General features: G+C 41.0%; 2 protein-coding genes across 2 annotated transcripts in view; both read left to right on the forward strand.

Annotated features, from left to right (window-relative positions):
* LOC115044402 (LIM domain-containing protein 1) lies at positions 1-17,968 on the forward strand. The gene is made up of 9 exons (XM_029503357.1): positions 1-45; positions 155-1,785; positions 6,181-6,282; positions 11,252-11,319; positions 12,191-12,253; positions 12,980-13,110; positions 14,705-14,756; positions 17,267-17,335; positions 17,819-17,968. Exons 2-9 carry the CDS (start codon positions 552-554, stop codon positions 17,951-17,953), a joined length of 1,854 nt encoding a protein of 617 aa, XP_029359217.1. The 5' UTR covers positions 1-45; positions 155-551; the 3' UTR covers positions 17,954-17,968.
* A 370-nt stretch (positions 17,969-18,338) lies between these two features.
* LOC115044407 (DEP domain-containing mTOR-interacting protein-like) overlaps positions 18,339-19,087 on the forward strand; it is a 28,342-nt gene continuing 27,593 nt past the window's right edge. Inside the window, exon 1 of the mRNA XM_029503368.1 lies at positions 18,339-18,387. Coding sequence (XP_029359228.1) covers positions 18,339-18,387 — 49 coding nt within the window. The remainder of the gene's footprint in view (positions 18,388-19,087) is intronic.

Genomic DNA, 19,087 nt, shown 5'->3' on the forward strand with positions numbered 1-19,087 from the left:
GGACACGTCCTGTCCCACCGCTGCCCCGCGACCCGGTCTCCGACGGTAAAACTACTTTTATCGCAGGACTTAATGGACATCTCAGCTGTTTGAAACACTTTGAAGTAGTTTTAATATATATATATTTATTTATTCTCTGGTCGGAGTCGCGCAGGACCGGGGAGGGGGCGGATTTGAATGAAAGCGCCCCGCTGGGACTGTGCGGCGGGAGGAGGGGGCAGCTTGTGGCGGGGTCGGCCGGGCTATCGGATCTGGGATCTGCTCACATTTTAAACCAGACAGACGGAGGCTTGTTCGGGACAGAGCTGAGCCGGACAGAGAGGACACGTCTCACCGAGGAGGAGGAGGAGGAGGAGGACGAGGAGCAGGACGAGGAGCCTTTCCTTTTGTTTTTAATCAGCTGAGAAGACTTTGAAGGACGGAGGAAAGTTTGGACCGAGCTAATCGTTCAGGTTATCCCGGTTACACACCGTTAGCTAGACTTTAGCCTTCAACTGCAGCTTTGTCTTCGCTTAACTTTACTCAGCCGGACACACACAAGTATTTCCAACATGGATAAATACGAGGATTTGGGACTAGAGGCGAGTAAGTTTATCGAGGACCTGAACATGTACGAAGCGTCCAGAGATGGTTTATTCCGGACCAGGAGGGACGCAGGGAATAACCCCGACTTTGAAGAGACGAGGAGAGTTTTTGCCTCTAAAATGACAAAAATACACATGCAGAAACAGCAAGAGGAGATGGCCAAGAACAACCAGGCCATTAGAATGAATGGGGGTCACCACAGCACGTACTACACCAAAGACAGACCGCCCATCAATAGTTACAGACAGCCGGCTGAAGCGGCGGCGAAGCCCCCGATACTGTCCGCTCCTGTGCCGGGCACCGGGCCCGGTCAGTACGCACAGTTTGATGGCCAGAAACAACACTCGGCCATCCAGTCTGAACCTCCGGCCGGCAGGGCATATGGCTTCGGAAACAATTACGATAACAAGGAGCCACATGCATACCAGCACAACTCCCCTGCTCTCCCCAGCCCAGGAAACGCGTCTCACTGCGCGCCCACACATGCTCGTCACCCGGCTAACCAGCCGTGCGCCTGGGCCCCGTCCAAAGACAGCCAGATTTCCCCATCCCTGTCTGGCCCCGGTACCAGCGGCAGCACATCCCAGCAACAACCCCAGCGCCTGCCTGCACTTGCCCCCGCCAGCAGCCTTTCAACCCAGCAGAATCAGGTTGTCAGCCCCCCTGTGAACCGGAGTCCATCCTCTGCTGCTGGGCCAGCTAAGTTTTGGACAGGAGAACTACCTTCTGGATCAGCAAAACCCGACCTCATCCCAGCCCTGCCTCTGAGTGCATTCACAGGAGGAGCAGAGTTGCATGTGAAGCAGCCCTCCGTACAGCCTGTAGCCGATTATGCACCACCATCTCCATCTGTAAGACCCACTGCCAGCCCCAATGGTCCTGTGCCATCTTCCCCGACCGTGCCTGCGCCTTCTGAAACACCTCAACCCAAACCCCAGGCTGCATCCACTATCTTCAGTCATGGCAAAGTCTCAACAAGCAGCAGTCAGCGTCACGGTCAGAGCCAAATATCTAACTGTGGACAGGCTGCCAGTGCTGAAGCAGAAGTCCCGTGTTCCTCAAAGCCTGCCCATCTAACCTGCCAGTCTCTCCTCGCACATCCCCCTGAACAGGGGCCTTCTGCTGCTGAAATAAAACTAGAAGCTCTCACTAAACGTCTGGAAAAAGAGATGGATGCCCAACCAAAGGCAGACTACTTTGGTAAGACATGTTAGACCAGCAACAAGGGGGGTTCTGTTTGTCTGTGAGATCACTAATCCAAGGCCCATTGAATGACAGAACTGCCCACCCACTGGTCAGAACATAAATCCACTTGTTTTTACTTGATTTACACATGCACACTTTCGCTCTGTCACAGTTTTTCTGTTTTTCTCCCACATCGTGAAAGACGCTGTGTCCGTCAATCATCATGGTATCCCAGTTGTCTTATGCCTGTATGTTGGTATTCTTGATCAACTTTGCCTTTAAAATAGTGGAATTTATTAGGCAGAAGCCGTAGGAGGTCTCTCCCTTTTCTTCTGTGGAATGCAGATGGAATCATTTTCTAATTTGTTTCATGTCTTTCTTTTAAATGATTCATTGTCTGCCCTTCTGGTAGCTGCAAGAAGTCCTTGAGCAGTAAAAGGTAGGGCCAAGGACAGAAAGAGGAATGTTGCCCTTTCATCTCCTCTCACATTGAATCGGTTACTCTTGAGTCAACACTGATAAGTCATTATCTAGATATGAGTTGTCGGGATATCAGCTCCATTTTAATGCTGTTTTAATGCTCCTTCCACTGTTGACTGACTGACACGCATTCACTGTTCCTTATATGACGTAAGTACTGCAAACCTGCGCTGACACTTTTCTCATTTTTTTGTGAGAATGCCATGCGTGCTTGTGCATGTGATGAACAGATGCGCACAATGAAAGTGATAATGAGTAACATCAACAGTGGTTGTTAGATCTGGATTTTGAGAGCACATTACAAACGAGTAACCATGGCTGCCATTGTAGTAGAGCTCCAGCACAAATGTTAGTGCCTATGATACTTCTGCACTTTAGAGGCTCTGTCAGGAAATTATTAGAACATGGAAAAGTACACATGCCTTATTGTGATATAAGCTGGCACATGCAAAAGTAGTAAATAGGCAAGATGGACCATATCCTGCAAGGAGTGTGTTTTTTTTAGAGAATGCTGGTGTTCATATGTTGGCCAGGTGTATAGAGCCAAGGCCATTCATGAAAACGGGATGTCCCACTTCATGAATGAAAAATAGAGGAAGAAAGGGGGTTGATGATATTGTGTTTGAAACCGCAAAAAACCCCATTGCGCGCACACACACACACACAGCCACCCACACACCCACACAGCCCACCCCTACAGTAGGGATTTCCTGGTGAAAAGTCACGATTGTAATTCTCAGCCTTCCTCAGCTCCCCCGTGTGCTCATATTGGCATGTAAGGGTATAAGGTGCTCTTCAATACATCACTGTCACGACGAGCCTCATAAATAGCTCAGCGATGGAAATATTACAGAGTTGTGGGAGAGTGCAGTAAGCAATCAGCAGAGGTGTACATTTTTAAGTTACACGGCCTATTTTTTCATGCACATATTCTCACATAACCCACACACAGTTCCTGAGAGGAGTTTTCCACCAGGACATGGCTCATCCTCTGAGTCATATTTTATGCCAGAAAAAACCTTGTGTGTTTTCATAACTGTGCATCCAGCTACATCTTTAGTGTGCCTCTTTAAAATTCTATGTTTGAATGAGGTTAGGTTTCTGAAAAGCTAAAAAAAAAGACAAAAAGTTATTTGAAAAGTCTTTGCCATTGCCTCGGCAGTGAGCAGGGATCCACCAAGGTTCCCAACTGTACATCGAATGATGATTGGCATAACAGCAGCTGGAGGTTCTGGGAAAATGAGTCCAGAGCCAAATGGCTGCACCGGGGGAACACTGAGGAATGTCTGAAGAAAGCAAGTAAGGAATTTTAGAAATGAAGTCTTAAGATGAGAAGGGGAGGGGAGTCCCATACAACTTTAGAGGTGCCTGCGGTGTAGCTCAATCGATGAGTAGACAAACGGTGAGATTTAAGGACAAGTTGTTCGATCCGTCTTTGTTCTTGTCCACAAGAGGCTGAGAGGACTTGAGATTTATAGACAAGTTCATCCAAGAGGGAAGAAGTGGCGGGACATCGCAGTACTCTTCTCACTCCCCTTTATCTGACACTCACACTCACACACACACACACACAGACACACACACACACACACACACTCAGTGAAGCGTTTAGTTTTCTGTTAAGATGGAGGATTAATTCATCCCATCTGGCTACATAGTGGAAAGCTTCGTCTTAACTCTTCCCAGGGAGACTTGGCTTCTGCTTTTGGAGACTGACTTTTATATTTGCATGAATGTGATATGCTTGAATACATGTGTACATACATGTATAAATATATGGCTTGCATCATTGGACTGAATGTAATATGCTACGTAAGTGTGGGGCCACAGTTAACACAGGTGACTGTATATTGTGTAATACAAACAATTTAGATTTTTCCAAAGTTGTATCATGTGATTGATCTGTTACAGATTTAACTACATTATAGTGTTGCACATATGTGTTCTACTTATAAACATAATGTGAAGTTAATGGTATATAATTTAGTAGATTAATGAATTTTAAAAACTCAAAATATTCAGTAGCTGTTATAATGTGTGACAAGAGTCTAGTTTTCAGTTAGTGGTGTTATGACCAGCATGCAGCCATCTACACAGAGTTTTGACAGCTGGGAAAGGTGTTGGGGGAGAGGGAGGTTGTTAGGAGGGGTGAAGCTTTGGCTCCATGTTTTGTTTCCCCTCCCCCCATTCATAGCCAGAGCCCGGAATAATCATGGTGTTTTGGAATATGGGTCTTCAGCCAAAAGCAAATTTGTAGTGGCCCAACCGGTGAGGAGGTTAGTTCAGAAACAAGCAGTTCTGGTTTAAAAGATAAAATGGACTTTGGCTGCATTTTTGCTCTTGTGAGGTGTACAAATCAAAACTCTGGCCCTGTTTTAGATGCTGAAAGAGGACAGTGTGCTGTACTGTGTGGAAACGGTTTTCCTGAGAATCTCACTCTTCACAAGTTTGTTCTTACACAAGAGTTGTTTACAGTAAATATTTACATCAGATAAGCCTGGGAATAATGTGATTTATAGGATCGTCACCCGTTCATTTTAGTAATTTGAGCGCATGACAACATCTTTGTGTTTTCACGTAAACAAAATAGCTTACATAAAAGTTATATTCTTTTGCTCTCTAATAATATCCCTCTATTATCTCTAAATCTTCTTTCCAGCCACTGGGGCCTCTGATGATGTGTCCTTTGTTGTGGTATTAAGAGACGCTCTGAATGTATTATATATAGCCCAATAGTACATTTTATTACCATTTGTATGACTGCCTAAGAAGAAAAATTTGAAGAAGGTTATAAAAATGCGACAGCTTGTGTTTTGGAGGAGTCAGCCTCGTGATGTGTTTTGGATAAAGTGGAAACAGAAGTTTCTTTGTCAGTGATCTTGGAGGACCAGGGCTGGGCTGGACTGGGCCGGGCCTGGCTCTTTTGCTGAGCTCTACTTCTCTGTCTCCAGGGAGTTTTTCTATAAAAACATGCACACACAAATATCCACATGCACATGCACACACATGAGAGAAAATCACTCTTGCACTCTCAAACACCAGTAATGCTGTCACCCCTTCAGTTGCTGTGACTGTTTTAATACTCATATCATAACGTATCTGATTGATAGTGGCCAGCTGATTACATGTTAGGGTCAGCAGTCAAAGAGTTTAGCGCTTGTCACAGTCCATATGTTAATTATCATGTCACGTCATGCCATATAATGCATGAGAGAGATGGACAGAAAAGATGTGAAGTGTCAGGAAAGTAGTGTTCTTCTTTACTGCCTCATGATGGAAAAAAGTTTGTGTTGATCACATGGAAACCCTGTGTTGTTCAGGTCAAAAGGGGGATTATGTAATGCGTTTCAGAATATCAAGTGGTATTCTTAACCTACGTGATTGAAAACTCTTTCTCTCAAAAGATTTATTTGCTTTATTTTCATTTTCATTTCAATTTTAATTTTCTTACTACATCAGTAGCAAATATATTGGTCTTGAATATAGTGATTATTATTATTATATTTTAAGTAGACTTCTGATATTTCAGTATGAACCCGCACTGATTGTGTGTGCTGTGCGTGTAGGAACTCTTTGATTTTTATCCAAGTTTTAATTAACAGACTCTCGGTCCCTGAGCCAAGTCAAATAAGCAAATAGGGTTATATTTCCCCTTTCCACAATATAGCCTTGATGGTTTCAATGATATAACTGAATAACTGAATTTTGTGATGTTTTTTCTCCATCTCAACCTCTTATCCTGGTACAGTAATCTAACTTTACATCACACTTTGTGTCTTCTATTATTCTATGGTTCAGTATGTGTTTATATAGTTACAACATCAGTGCGTGTGCGAACAGGAAGCCAGTCCATGAACTGCAATGGAATGAATGGCAGATTACTTCAATGTGTGGCCCTTTTGACCCAGTTTATTCTTTGTTGTGTTGCAGGAATCTGTGTGAAGTGTAACAAGGCAGTGTATGGCGCCAACCAGGCTTGCCAGGCTATGGGTAGCCTTTACCATGACGGCTGCTTCACCTGCAGCGCCTGTAGTAAGTACACGCACATACACATGTCACTCAGTCCATCAAATACTTACCCTTTTTTTTTTTTTGGTCGTTTGACATGCAGTGCTCATTTCAACTCCTGACTAATCACTTGCCAAAGACCCTGTCTCATTAAATGAAAATGGTACCCTCTTCAGTTACTTACTGCCTCGAGCAAACACAGTTATTTAGGGATTACTGCCCTGTGCTGGTGATGTTTAGTTTCTGGGTGTGCCAGTCACTCCTCGAGCCCACACAAAGATACGCTGTGCAAGATTTTTTTCAGACCGAATTCAGTCATCACTCAATTGATATGTGTATAGTGTATGTATCCAAATTCTCTCCAGAGTTTGACATGGGAACTTCAGATCTTGCATATGTGAAGGTTTTATGTAGTTTTTCCTCTTTGAGGGCATATTGCAGATTCATTTATTTTTAGATGTTTATGACATTGGCTGACACCGGGTGTGGTGCCTTCGGTGCACACAGCTTCCTCAGCTCAGTTGTCCAAAGCAAGCAGAAGAAATTTTGAGTTTTACAAATCTGCTGAACATTCAGCATTATTATGTATTTTATTATCCTAATTCATATGTGGAAAATATCAATGATGCATGTAAGTGAATTTCCCTCAGGATAAATAAAGTAGGTATATATCATATATATAATATTTATTATAAAAAATACATTTTAAAAATATGTTTCTGTTTGCCAGTTTGGGATTTAAAGAAAAAATACAGATGGAGGATGCTGATCTACCAATTTTTTTTCTGCCATTTAAATTTGAGCAGCACGGTGGTGTAGTAGTTAGCGCTGCCCACCCGCAATAAGGAGGTCGTGGGTTTCATTCCTGGTAAGGACAGATGGTTAATTGGTGAAGAGTAACTGGGCTACAGTTACTCTTCACCAATTAAAAGCTGATAGTAGACAGATGGTAAACAGGACCAGAAAAGAGACCAGAGCAGAGAGAGTGTTCAATTTCTGGTGCAGGCAGCTGAACATGGCAAGGTTAATTGGTGAATTGGTTAGGAGTAATGGACTGGTAATGCAAGACATGGCGTCCCCCCTCTCCAGGACCTTGACGGGACCAGACCAGACTAGACTAGACCAGAAATGGGACCGAGACTAGACCAGATCGGACCAGGAAATTACTCGTGGTTAATGTTTTGGGTTTTTTTTTTTTGGTGTGTATGCAGAAAGACAGACTTGTATCCAGCTGTGAGCGATGAGGACTTGGACTGTGTTGTAAGTGATGTCCAGAGGAGACATCCAAACACTGGCTACAAGCTGTCTGAATACAAGAGGTGTGTGTGTTCCAGGTAATAAAACGGCCACGATGTAAAATGTAGAATGAGCCGATCGTTATGGAGAAATAATCCAGGTAGGATGAGGATTATACATGGCCATATTCTTGCCTGGAACACATACAGAGGTGTGTGTTACAAAAACAATGAACGAGTAACGTCGGACTAGCGCCAAAGTAGTGAGTAACAAGAGCATCAATCAGTCAATCAATCGCAGTCCAACGACACTAGCCGGAGATCCAGCACGGTGTCAGAGTAACTCTGTATAACCTACTTGTCTCTGCTGGCCTGCAGAGGTCAATGCTCCTGCCTGCAGTACATCTAGGCTGTCTGAAGCACGCAGGGATTCAGAAACCAAGCATCAAAGTCCTGCACTTGGAGCTCCCTCTCCCTCTGCCTATGTCTCTGCGTCAGCTTTTTCGGATGCAAAAGCAAAATTTTCTCACAAAAACATCTCTAGAAGCCTAATTATTGTATTTACCAATATATTTTGAAGTAAAAACAGTTCTTATGTTATTTTTCTAAACATTGATTCAACCTGCAATATGCCCTTTAACTGTCTGGTGGAAACTGTTGTTGTGACCTGCATTTGTGTGTCATTTTAGCAAATTTCACTGGATTGCCCAGTCAAAGCTGCACTGGCCACGTTTCTTGGTTATATTTTGTCAGTTTAGACAGTTTATCTGACCAATCTTTGTGTTTTATTCACACAGACAGCAGGTGTGTGTGTGAGTGTCAGTGTGAGTGAGTCAGTGAGATAGGAGAGGAGAAAGAAGACACACCTTGTTGCTCGGATTGAAGCTGATGTCTAAAGAGGGGAGAAGGGTGGCTACGCATCACATACCTCTCATACCTTGCTCCATGTGAGGGCATAAAGGTTGTGTTTGCTATGAGAGGCCCCAGAGAAATACATCTCAACTGGAGAGGAATGTAGGCATAGGGGCCCCTCTGTAAATCGGGGTCCAGGAGGACACGCGGTCCTGTCTCATGTCATCTGGGAGTACAGTATGGGATATGGAGAGCATTCAGTGGTAGTACATATCCCACCGGATGCACAGTGTGCAGGGGCACACTGACGCATTCACATTTACTCACAGTTCTGCCAACACAGTAATCTTGCAGTTATAAATTTAGTGCTGTAATATTAAGCATCCCTTTTCATCTTCTTCCAAAACACTTTGAACACTTTGATGAATTGAGTTTGGCAGTAGTTAGCAGATCTCAGAAGGAAAAGGAAAACATTTTCTCAAATTAGCTTTAAATATATTTTTAAGTAAAATTATCAACAATGATAAAAAGATCAAAAAATTTTTTTTATTTAATGTTATTATTTTGCACAGTTTTTTGCACTTATTCCAGCTAGCTTGGAATCTAGTTTTGGGTCTTTGGAGAACACAAACAAGGGTCTGATTGGTCCTGAATGTACTGGTATGTTAACATCTGTTGGGTCAAATTTCAGGCTTTGACTAAACGTCCCAGGTGCTGCTCACAGTCAAAGTCAAAATGTATATGCAGACTGCCAGAGAGAATTACTGTAAATTTGCATAGGGTTTTCACTTTGTCAGTTAACTGTAGGAGCAAGCATGGCAGCGGAGTGGTTAGCGCTGTTGCCCCACAGTGTGAGTGTGAGTGGTTGTTGGTCTCTGTCTGTCTCTGTGTGTTGGCTCTGTGATGGACTGGTGACCTGTCCAGGGTGTACCCCACCCTGCTCCAGCACCCCCTGCGACCTGGAAACGGATAAGCAGTAGAAGATGGATGAATGAATTATGGAGTCAATGTCAGAGAATACAGTGTAAAAATCTGAAATTGGTATAACAGAGATAATCCTGTTTTGCTCTCCCACTTTACTAATTTACGCACAGGAAAGAACAGGGTTGATAAGGAAATCATGTCAGGGTCAAGGTCAACTGATTATTTTCTGAATTGCATTACACAAGAGAATCCTTAGGATGTTTTAATTAAAAAATAGCTCTGTGTTTTGTTCTGTCCCTCAGGTATTTTACATTTTTATGGAAGTGCAGTAGTGACACTTTGTTCTGGTGCTTTTCAAACAGTTCGCCCAGACTGCTGACTTTAATTAAGCTTTTATCATTCTGTAAAGCTCAGAGCTTTCCCTCTCTAGCTCACTGAGGAAAAACGAAAGGAATGCAACAAAGAGGAATGTCCCATATCTCAATTTGATTCCCATCATCCTTCCTTTTTTCCAAAAGGGACACAGCTCCACCACTGGCTGTCAGTATTTACCCAAGGCCAGCTCAACACCTCTGCCTGATGAGCTTTTCTCCACTTGAAGTATTTGTTGTGGAAGCCTTAGTTGCTGTATGAGCATTATTATTCAATCAACATGAGATAATGTAATTGTGAATAACTGTATCAGAGACTTTCATTTGACGTTTATTTAAAAAGATAATTTTTTTTCAGTTTTTTGCTTTGCTGTTATCTCTCCATTCAACATGCAATTGGAGCTGATTGTTAAAAAAAACTGTTTATTGCTGTCTTTTGCTTCTCCAGACAGTCAAATTATTTCCATCAGTAAATGGTCTGGTGATGTAAAGGCAGCCGTAGGGGTGTAAAAATAGATAAGAAAGAATATGAATGCTCCACAAATCTCTGTACTTAATTGCATTAAGACAAAAATCCCAACAAAAAATCCAGTGGTTCAATAAAAATGTCTTGCTCGGTCCTGTTAACTTGTAACATAGCCCTTGATGGTTTAACAATGAAAGATCTCTGCCCTCAAGATAAAATAACACGAGCTGTGTTTCGTAGCATTACAAAGTTTTGCATGAGTCTATCTAAATACAAGGAATCAGGTAAACAGAGCGTGAGATGTGACATAAAGAGAGCTCCTGTTCACCAAGGTTAACCCCTCCTTCTCTCTGTTTCCCCCTCTCTCACCACCCCACTCAAAACCTAAGGAATGTTCCCTCTTCCTGTGGGACCAGGGCAAGAATAGATAGATGCAGTGAGACAGGAGGTTTTGCTATGCGTGTACTTGTTTGTGTGTTGTGCATGTGCAGCTATAAGAAGCTAGATTAAGAACAGAATGATGAAAACACATCGACAGGAAGCACAGCCAGTTGATGGTAAGACACCAGAAAAGAGAAAAGGGGAACAGCAGACCATAGTGGATCTTTGCCTGTGGTTTCCATGAAATCCAATAGAGCAGAGTGTTTAAACTTTTGCACCTGTCTTGTAATTGAATTTAATCAGCATTTTCCCCACATGTGCTTGATCCAAATGTGGCCCTTGTCCCACTGTAGCCTGTTCTGTGTCCCTGCTATATTATATTAAGACACCACCAAACCATGAATCCGTTTATTTGATTTATCTCACCGGGATTCAGCAGGATATAATGAATATTGCAATAGGGTTCATTACCTTCGAATAGCTGTAATTAATCACCACAGTCTTCATGCATTAGTGTTGTAACTATTTTCTGAGACTGGGATCTTGGCTTTGGAGGAATTTTCATGAAGACATTACAACACCATATTATCGACTTTCCTTTTCTAGGCTGCTCTAATCTACAAATCGTATAATAGAGGATTATCTTATCTCAATGGTGACAGGAAAACATTTATTTTCTTTCTAAGGGGCAGTTTGTGAGAGTTCCAGGTGCAAATCCTGCTTTGTATTGTTTATTAAAAAGATTTATCTGTCTGATTCTACAGGTCGGAGGCTAAGAGGGAAGGCTTTCTATTACGTCGGAGGGAAAGTTTTCTGTGAGGAGGACTTTCTGGTAATTTGGGCAATATTTAATATTACTCTAACATTAGTTGTGACCCATTTCACATCGCTTTTTTTCATTATAATTGTGATTAAGAAGGAATCATCTATTTAAATAACCATTATCTTTTTCAACAACAATTCTTTTCTGCCTTGGCAACCTATAATATCAAATTAAATATACAATGCAAGTTAGTAACTTTCACCTTGTGGCCTATTTCTTCTGTCTAATGCAACTGATCCATATCAATTTCAACCCTTGTGTACGACTGGAGGGAGGTCAGTAACTGAGAAGGTGATTTACTCTGGTTTATAGGCTGGAGGTCAGTTGGGCCATTCACAACAGTGCAGTATTACTATATGTATTTTGAGTATGCCTAATATATATTGCACAGTTTAAATGTGTTGTAATTTCCAACATGTTTTTTGTAGCAAGTATGAACATTATGTTGTCAAAGTGAATCTTCACTTTTTGGTTTTTCTATAAGCACTTAGCTTATTGCAAATTATAGCAATCCTCCTATTTAGGCTGTCAGTAGGTCTATGTGTGTTTTGAAATCTTATTCTAATCGCCCTTCCAATGAAAGGTTTAATTTGCTCGATTAAAATCAAAATTTATACTGAATTTAATTTGTTCGGGCTCTGCTCCCTCTATGTGTTGTCAATTATTTCTCTGCCCAGTCTGTTGGCATGTCCATTTCACACTGCATACATAATAACAAATAATAAATATGTATACTGTATATGTGAAATTGCATTCTCAGGAACTACTCTGTCCTCATCCCTGAAGTCCCCTTTCAATGTCTTTTTTAACAAATTCCATATAATTCGTTTTTTTTTTTTTTTTTCTAATGTGTCTGTTTTCTTGTCTCTGTCTGCCAAAGTACTCCGGTTTCCAGCAGTCTGCGGACAAGTGCAATGCATGTGGACATTTGATTATGGACATGGTGAGTGTCTGTTACTTCTCTCACTTGTCTGTGCTGTGTGTGTGTCTGTGTGTCTGCGCAAGTGTGTGCAAGTGTGTGGGTCAGAGCCAGGTATTCTCTGCAAAAATTGCTACTTAACTAAAAGAGCTTTCTGTGGCTAAGTCTGGAGAAAGACTTGAGAGGAAACTTTGCTTCTGCGTATGCATCTTTTGTGCTCTCATTCCTACATTCACACACACACACACACACACACACATGGGGGAAAACTGACACACAAAAGGCATTTGATCATGTCAGGAAGCGTTGAAGGATTGTTGTTGACATCACTCCACACATGTTCTTCGTCCAGCTAACAGAGATGAAAGAGGAGTTTCTCTACTTGTCTTATCTTCAAATCTGCACACTTAGCATGCTGTATTTCACACAAAAATCTGCATGGACATGGTGGGCATTTTTTGTTGTATGTGACATATCTGCCTATCTCTTAAATTTTCCAGCGAAGATACAGAATTTATATAAATTTCTGTGGTTTACTTTTAGAATTTTTTGGTAGGTGTAATTACGTGAGTTCTTGGTGAACTGTGTCCTTCTCCTGTTTGCTGTGATGACTTAATATCAGTGCAGGAATCATAAAAAATTACTCTAAAGGCAACAATGATTTTAGTTCTTTTGGACAGGAACATTGAGGAAATGTGAAATACAAGAGGATTTATTTCCTGATATTCTTCCCTAATTTCTTTTCTTTAGATCCTGCAGGCCCTCGGGAAGTCCTACCACCCTGGCTGCTTCCGCTGTGTTGTCTGTAATGAGAGCCTTGATGGAGTGCCCTTCACTGTGGACACTGAAAATAAGATCTACTGTGTCAAAGACTACCACAAGTATAACTTGTTAACCAGTAGTTCCATGTAACATGAATACATGACCTGAATTTATCTGTTAAATTAGTTTAACATGACAGTGGAAAAATTGTCTTAATTTCATATTTTGAGTTAAATTATAACACAGTAGTGATGTTTTTCGTTTTGAACCAGCTTTTTGTATGCCGGGAATCGAATTGCGACCTTCTTATTGTGGGGCAACTACACCACCGTACTAACCACTATGCCAACATGCTACTCAAGGCACAAGGCACAAAACTGCTAGACCATATGTAATTATATGCAATATTATATGAATTGGATATTATAAATATGATAGATAGATTCACTTACATGCATCATTCACACATACAGAGACATGCTGCCTCACCTTTACACTGCAATGTGCTGTGGTTCCCAACGTGACAGACACACAGCTCGTTTTATAGAGATTAGATGATGAAACCTTTAGCTGTAGCCCTGTAGCTATGGGGTGGATGTTTAATTTGCCTTTCTGTTGGAACAAATGTCTTCAGTGAGCAGGTAGGCTGAAGTGAACAGCCATCATAGAATGAGAATTGTTTAATGATAGGCGGAGTAATCAGAAATTCAACTTCAGTGGGATTTGGTCACAAAGAATCCAAAGAACAAAATGAACGAATGACATGAAAAAATATTCGTTCATTTCACTGAACGAGATTCAAAGACCTGAGTCAGTAAAAAGATCCGATCACTTGTGAAGGTCCGCATGGGTTAACAGAGGTTTTCTCTGACACGTGTGTCGGACACATGAGAAGTGTAGTCAGGGATCAAAGTAGAGTCTGGGGGAGGGAGAAAGGATCAACGTTAGGGGTGTGAAGAACGGTGTGCAGTCATAGATCCCGTTTAAACCCAGAGAAACATGCTTTGAAAACAAATACAGAGCTCAATGAAAAATTTGGGTTTTGTTGGTGTTAGTAAGACTGCTTTAGTGCCACTTTTAGAGACAAACTTAATTATGAATTGTCAACAGCAACACCTGCAGTGCCTTGGCATCTGCTGAAACTCATCCGGACTTTTAGTTGTTCTTCTCTCTGCTAGGAGGACAACATGTACCACACAGCTGAGCACATGACCACGTGTTCTCTACACTTATTAAATCAGAAAAAACTTATTGTGTATACAGTATGTGTTATGTTATGCCCATCCACCCTGAGAGGTCTTTTGTTATTTCGTCAGACATCCAGGTGCCAGCCATGTGTGTGGATGTAATGAATTCATTTTGCTTCTCGTTTTTCTACTCATTTTTTGGACTTCGGGAGTCACATGTGAGAGGGAAAGGCAGCACATCTGCAAACCTGGCAGCCAAGTTGAATCAGTATCTTGAATTTAGTCAACAGTTGGGAGAGACAGAGAGCAAGTGATCATATGGGTTTTTAAAGGTTGTTAGACTATGAGTTATGAACTGTAACATTTAGTCCTCTGTGATATTGAATTTGAATTCAGGTCATGAAAGAACAAACAGCGCTCAGAGGTTCATTAACAAAATGAATTCATTCATTTGGTGTAGTTTGGTTTTTTAAGTGCGGATTACAAATTTATTTACAAATTGTCTGTTTCTCTTTCTCTCTCACAGGGTCCTGGCCCCTAAATGTGCAGCCTGTAACCAGCCCATCCTGCCGTCAGAAGTAAGATAACATCAGCATGTGTTACAGAACTGGTTATAATAAATATATATGTCTTATTCACATACTGAGGTACTAGTGTATTACTAGTTACTAGTTAGATTTCCAAAGCTTAACATCTTAATTTTTATAAACATAACTTTTTAAGTGTGTGATTGTGGCACCAATATTGTCACTATTGTATACTCATGGGTCTATTGTGTATTATGTCTGAGTAGGCTCCTGGCAGGGCATGTAATTTTGTCATGTTGCAGCAGCAGAAGGTTTCATGGTTTTATTTATGAGCTGCCAGAAAGAAGATGACATTCAATCAGAGGAGAGGAATGAGAATGAAATACAAAAAGGTTTTCATCCAGACCTAAGACTTAACTTCAGTTTAAAATCCATAAGAAAGAATAAGAAAGTATAACTTTCAAATAAAAAGTGCTAAATGCGAGCTTCATGCATTTCCTTTTCATAAACCGAAATTATGAATTTATGGATTTGTGACGTTAACTTGGGAACTGGGGAAGTTTCAATGAGAGGAAGTCCAACATCGACATCATTATTACTCACTGTATTCCAAACTCGAGCTTCAGTTACTGAAAAGGCAGATAGTTCATTACATAATATTTTCCACCAGACCACAGGTCAGCTCTGTATATGTCCTCATGTCTCCATGCTGTGATATGACGTGATGTGTAGGAACAATGGAGCAGTTACAGAGAGGTGTCTTCGGGAGAAGTGCGCACGCAGGACATGTTGGCAAAAATAAAGAAATGTCCAAAATTAGACTCGACTTTGCAGGAATGTCTTTTGCCCTCCCCTTTTAGTAAGCAATGAAGCCGGTATGTAGAGGAGAGGTTGTGTGTGTGAGTGAGGCTGAGCAGCTTAGTATTCACGCTGTTGTGCGGATGTTCGGGGGGGTCTCTCAGACAGATATTGTTATATTGTAACCAAAGAAAGGGAACTTAAAAAGACCCAACTGCTGTTGCTCTGTGGTCACGGAAAATCAGGAGGACAAAGAGCACATGGTGTTCAGATAAAGATACAAGACCTTTGTACATATTTTAAATAATTTGCTAGAATGCTGATGCCTCTGTATTTATCATCGACGTTAATGAGTCACATTTAGTTGCAAAGGACCAAAGTTATTCAATAATGCAGCGACAGAGTGGGTCTATGCTGAAAAGGAAGTTTGTATTGCATATGAGCAGTTTAAGGTACAGAGCATTCAGCCGTTGAACAAAAGTGCTGTGTGCTGTTTGAAGCTTTTGTCAGACTGAGAGGTTGAACAGAATCAGACAGGGTTCCTCCACAGTTTTTTCTTGGCTCAAATCGAGGCAGAGGTGGTACCAATTTGATTATATGCATGTACGCCACGCGCTCAACTGGCTCAGGCAAAACATTTTTACAGGCAATGCATTTTGTGTTTTAGGTGTTATATCTCGCAGGCATCCCTCTACTTTACTTCCCTTTTCAAGTCATTAATGGACAAAAATGTTTACTTGCAGAAACTGTGAGGTCAGATACAAATAAAGTCAGAATAGAACTGCATTGATTGAATTTTTTGATAATGGTTTTTACTTGGGATGTATAGGGTAGTAAATTGTAAATCTGACACTGCACAAAACTAATAATACATCATAATTAATGTTGGTTTTAATCACTGACAAATTGATGGCAAAAATAATTCAGGAACATTAAGTATATGGAGCATATTTATTTATTTATTGTTTTAATTAAAAAAAACAAAACACTGGCATCATGTAATTTATTCATTTTTTGTAGTTTTGATTGGGACCGAAATTTATCACTCAATTTATTTATTACTGAAGTAGCTTAAGAGATGTAACCCAGAAAGGTGGGTTACATCTTTTAATATCCTGAACGCCGACCCTCGCCAGCACTGGCCCATCCCATATCCTGAGGATGTATACTACTTTCAGACGTGACAAATTTACCGCATCTCCTCAGTAACAATTAATTTACTTTATTACTGTTTAAATGCCTGTAATTAATTGTCTGTGCTGTTCCAGCAGCCCTCATGGCGCTCCTCATCGTGAACTCGACTTGTAAAGTAATCACTTATTTTACAAGACATTGCTGCAAAGCCAGAAACATTAACCTTACACTGATGGGATTTACCGCTCATTCAGGAGGCTTTTTTCTGTCAAACTCAACATGCTTGGATGCAATACCCACGAAACACCACCATGAATTATCACTCTACACATCCAGTGTTGGGAAGAAAATCTGTGTGGCGATTTTAGAAATCTTGTGCCACTTTCCTTCCTCATTGGCAGTTTTAGCAATGACTTCCAATATACTGTTACTGAAACAGTGCTGCCAAACTGCCGTAGTACTGTAATGGCAATTAAAAATTTGACCCTCCTAGTGCAAACCTTGTCAGAAAGTAACAGTTTTCATGATGTCAGAGGGCAGCAACCTCTTAATCTTGTATGCAGGAAAAATCCTGGTCTTCTTGCAAGACTGGCTTGAGTTACAAGTTGTCTGTCTGAATCTTTTAACAGGGCTCTGATGAAACCATTCGAGTGGTATCCATGGACAAAGACTATCATGTGGAATGCTATCATTGTGAGGTGAGTTCAAACATGCCTTTGAAACATGCGTGGCTCTGAGCCAGAGTCTCTAAATGGCTCATTAGGAGAAATCATAATGAGTGGATCCCCAATCTTAATTACAGTCTCAGTGATAACTGTGTACTGCCGAGGCGAGCAGGTATGCAACACTTCATCATTCACTATCTCATCATTTTTAGTGCCACTTCTGTTTTTTTGCCAATGCTGATTGACAACTGGTGTTCTTCCATTTCATGTAAATAAAAATCAGTGGAGTGTGAGGAGAGGCGCCCTTCTAAAATAGAATATAACTAGTGTGGGGCTGTGCGCTCCAAATGGGTTTTGTTCAGAGGGGCATCTGCACCTTTCTTGAAAATCTATGCCATAAGCAAATATAGGGGCCTTTTATCTACTGAAGACCATCCAATGATGAGATTTTTATATATCGCAGTAAATGTGGATTTGTTATGATTTCTCGTAACTGTGATTTCTTTTTTTTTTTAGGACTGTAAGATGGAGCTGAATGATGAAGAGGGTCACCGATGCTACCCTCTGAATGGCCAGCTTCTCTGCCACTCCTGCCACTTGAAGCACATTGAGCCTGGTGGTGCTGCTGCCATCACGGCTGCCTCCTACTGATTGCTGTAGGTGAAGGGAGACACCTGGTGGACGTAAGAAGGAACTGCCAAAGAGTGGCTTGAACTGCAGACATAGATATGTACAATTCTTGTTGTAAAGGGTTGATTGATTTAGTCCCTACAGTTTGATGTGCATTTTAATAGGGATGTTAATGAAGTCGTGATTATGCAGAGCCTGAGAGGTCATAACCAAGTAATAAGTAAGAAGTATTATAATAAACCAAAGCCGACTTTGAATTTAGTGAAACATTGCGCTGTACCGGCTAGATTTTGTCTTTGCAGTATTGCCTTATGACTATTTTTATGTAAATATCAGTTGCATTGGTTGTGTAAATATCTCGTCAGGTTGTTTGAGCTACATTGTGCCTTCAACATTTTAAAAAGCAATGATCATTTTTGCAAATATGATGTGTAGGAACTCTGCACAAATTACAGGTACATTAGGTTTCAGTCATTGAGAGACTGCTACTTACTCACAAGTTTGAAAATAATGGTTCAATCATTTGATACTGCTTCATGTTTTCAGCGAAGGCTGACTGTTCCTCCACTTGGAGGGAGGACAATCACTCATGGAATAATTAGAGTTAGTGCCTTGTATACATTAGGTCACATTAGTATTACAGCGCAGACTTCAGTATGTTGACCTGCACGCAGCCAATATTGTTGGTTTTTCATATGCAAGTACCCATGTGCAATAGATTGCTTCTAATTATTTGTTACCATTTCAAATTAATTTTAAAACTTTGTAATTATGTTCCAGGTTAGTCTGCCTCTATAAACTTAAACTCTGTTAAGTCTGAGTAGGAATGTTAGATAGCCAGGTTACACTGCTCTTTTATTTGTTATATGCAGCCTGTTCTAAGCACTTAGAGATAGATGTGTGTTTTCTTTGCACCTCTCAGAAGGTTGGTATTAGACCTGTTGATTTATGTATTTTATTACAATTGCAAACATTGTATATTTAAGTAAAGATATATATTGTAGGCTAATATTCATTTGCTTATGTTTCATTTTGACTTGCTGAAAACTACTTCAATACTGTTTTCATTTATGGTGGGAGGTACAGTTTTGCCGTCCTTTACCATTCAAATGTTATTCGTGTTTTCAGTCTACTAACTTAATACTTTGTCATTTG

The sequence above is a fragment of the Echeneis naucrates genome, chromosome 6, assembly GCF_900963305.1.
Source record: "Echeneis naucrates chromosome 6, fEcheNa1.1, whole genome shotgun sequence".
NCBI classification, from domain to species: domain Eukaryota; kingdom Metazoa; phylum Chordata; class Actinopteri; order Carangiformes; family Echeneidae; genus Echeneis; species Echeneis naucrates.

What these genes read in the sequence shown, in the direction of transcription:
- LOC115044402 (XM_029503357.1), top strand. Translation starts at nt 552, where the DNA reads ATGGATAAATACGAGGATTTGGGACTAGAGGCGAGTAAGTTTATCGAG. An exon ending in CTTCACCTGCAGCGCCTGTA is followed by an intron (nt 6,283 to 11,251) that starts GTAAGTACACGC and finishes CTGATTCTACAG; the next exon opens with GTCGGAGGCTAAGAGGGAAG. An exon ending in TGGAATGCTATCATTGTGAG is followed by an intron (nt 17,336 to 17,818) that starts GTGAGTTCAAAC and finishes TTTTTTTTTTAG; the next exon opens with GACTGTAAGATGGAGCTGAA.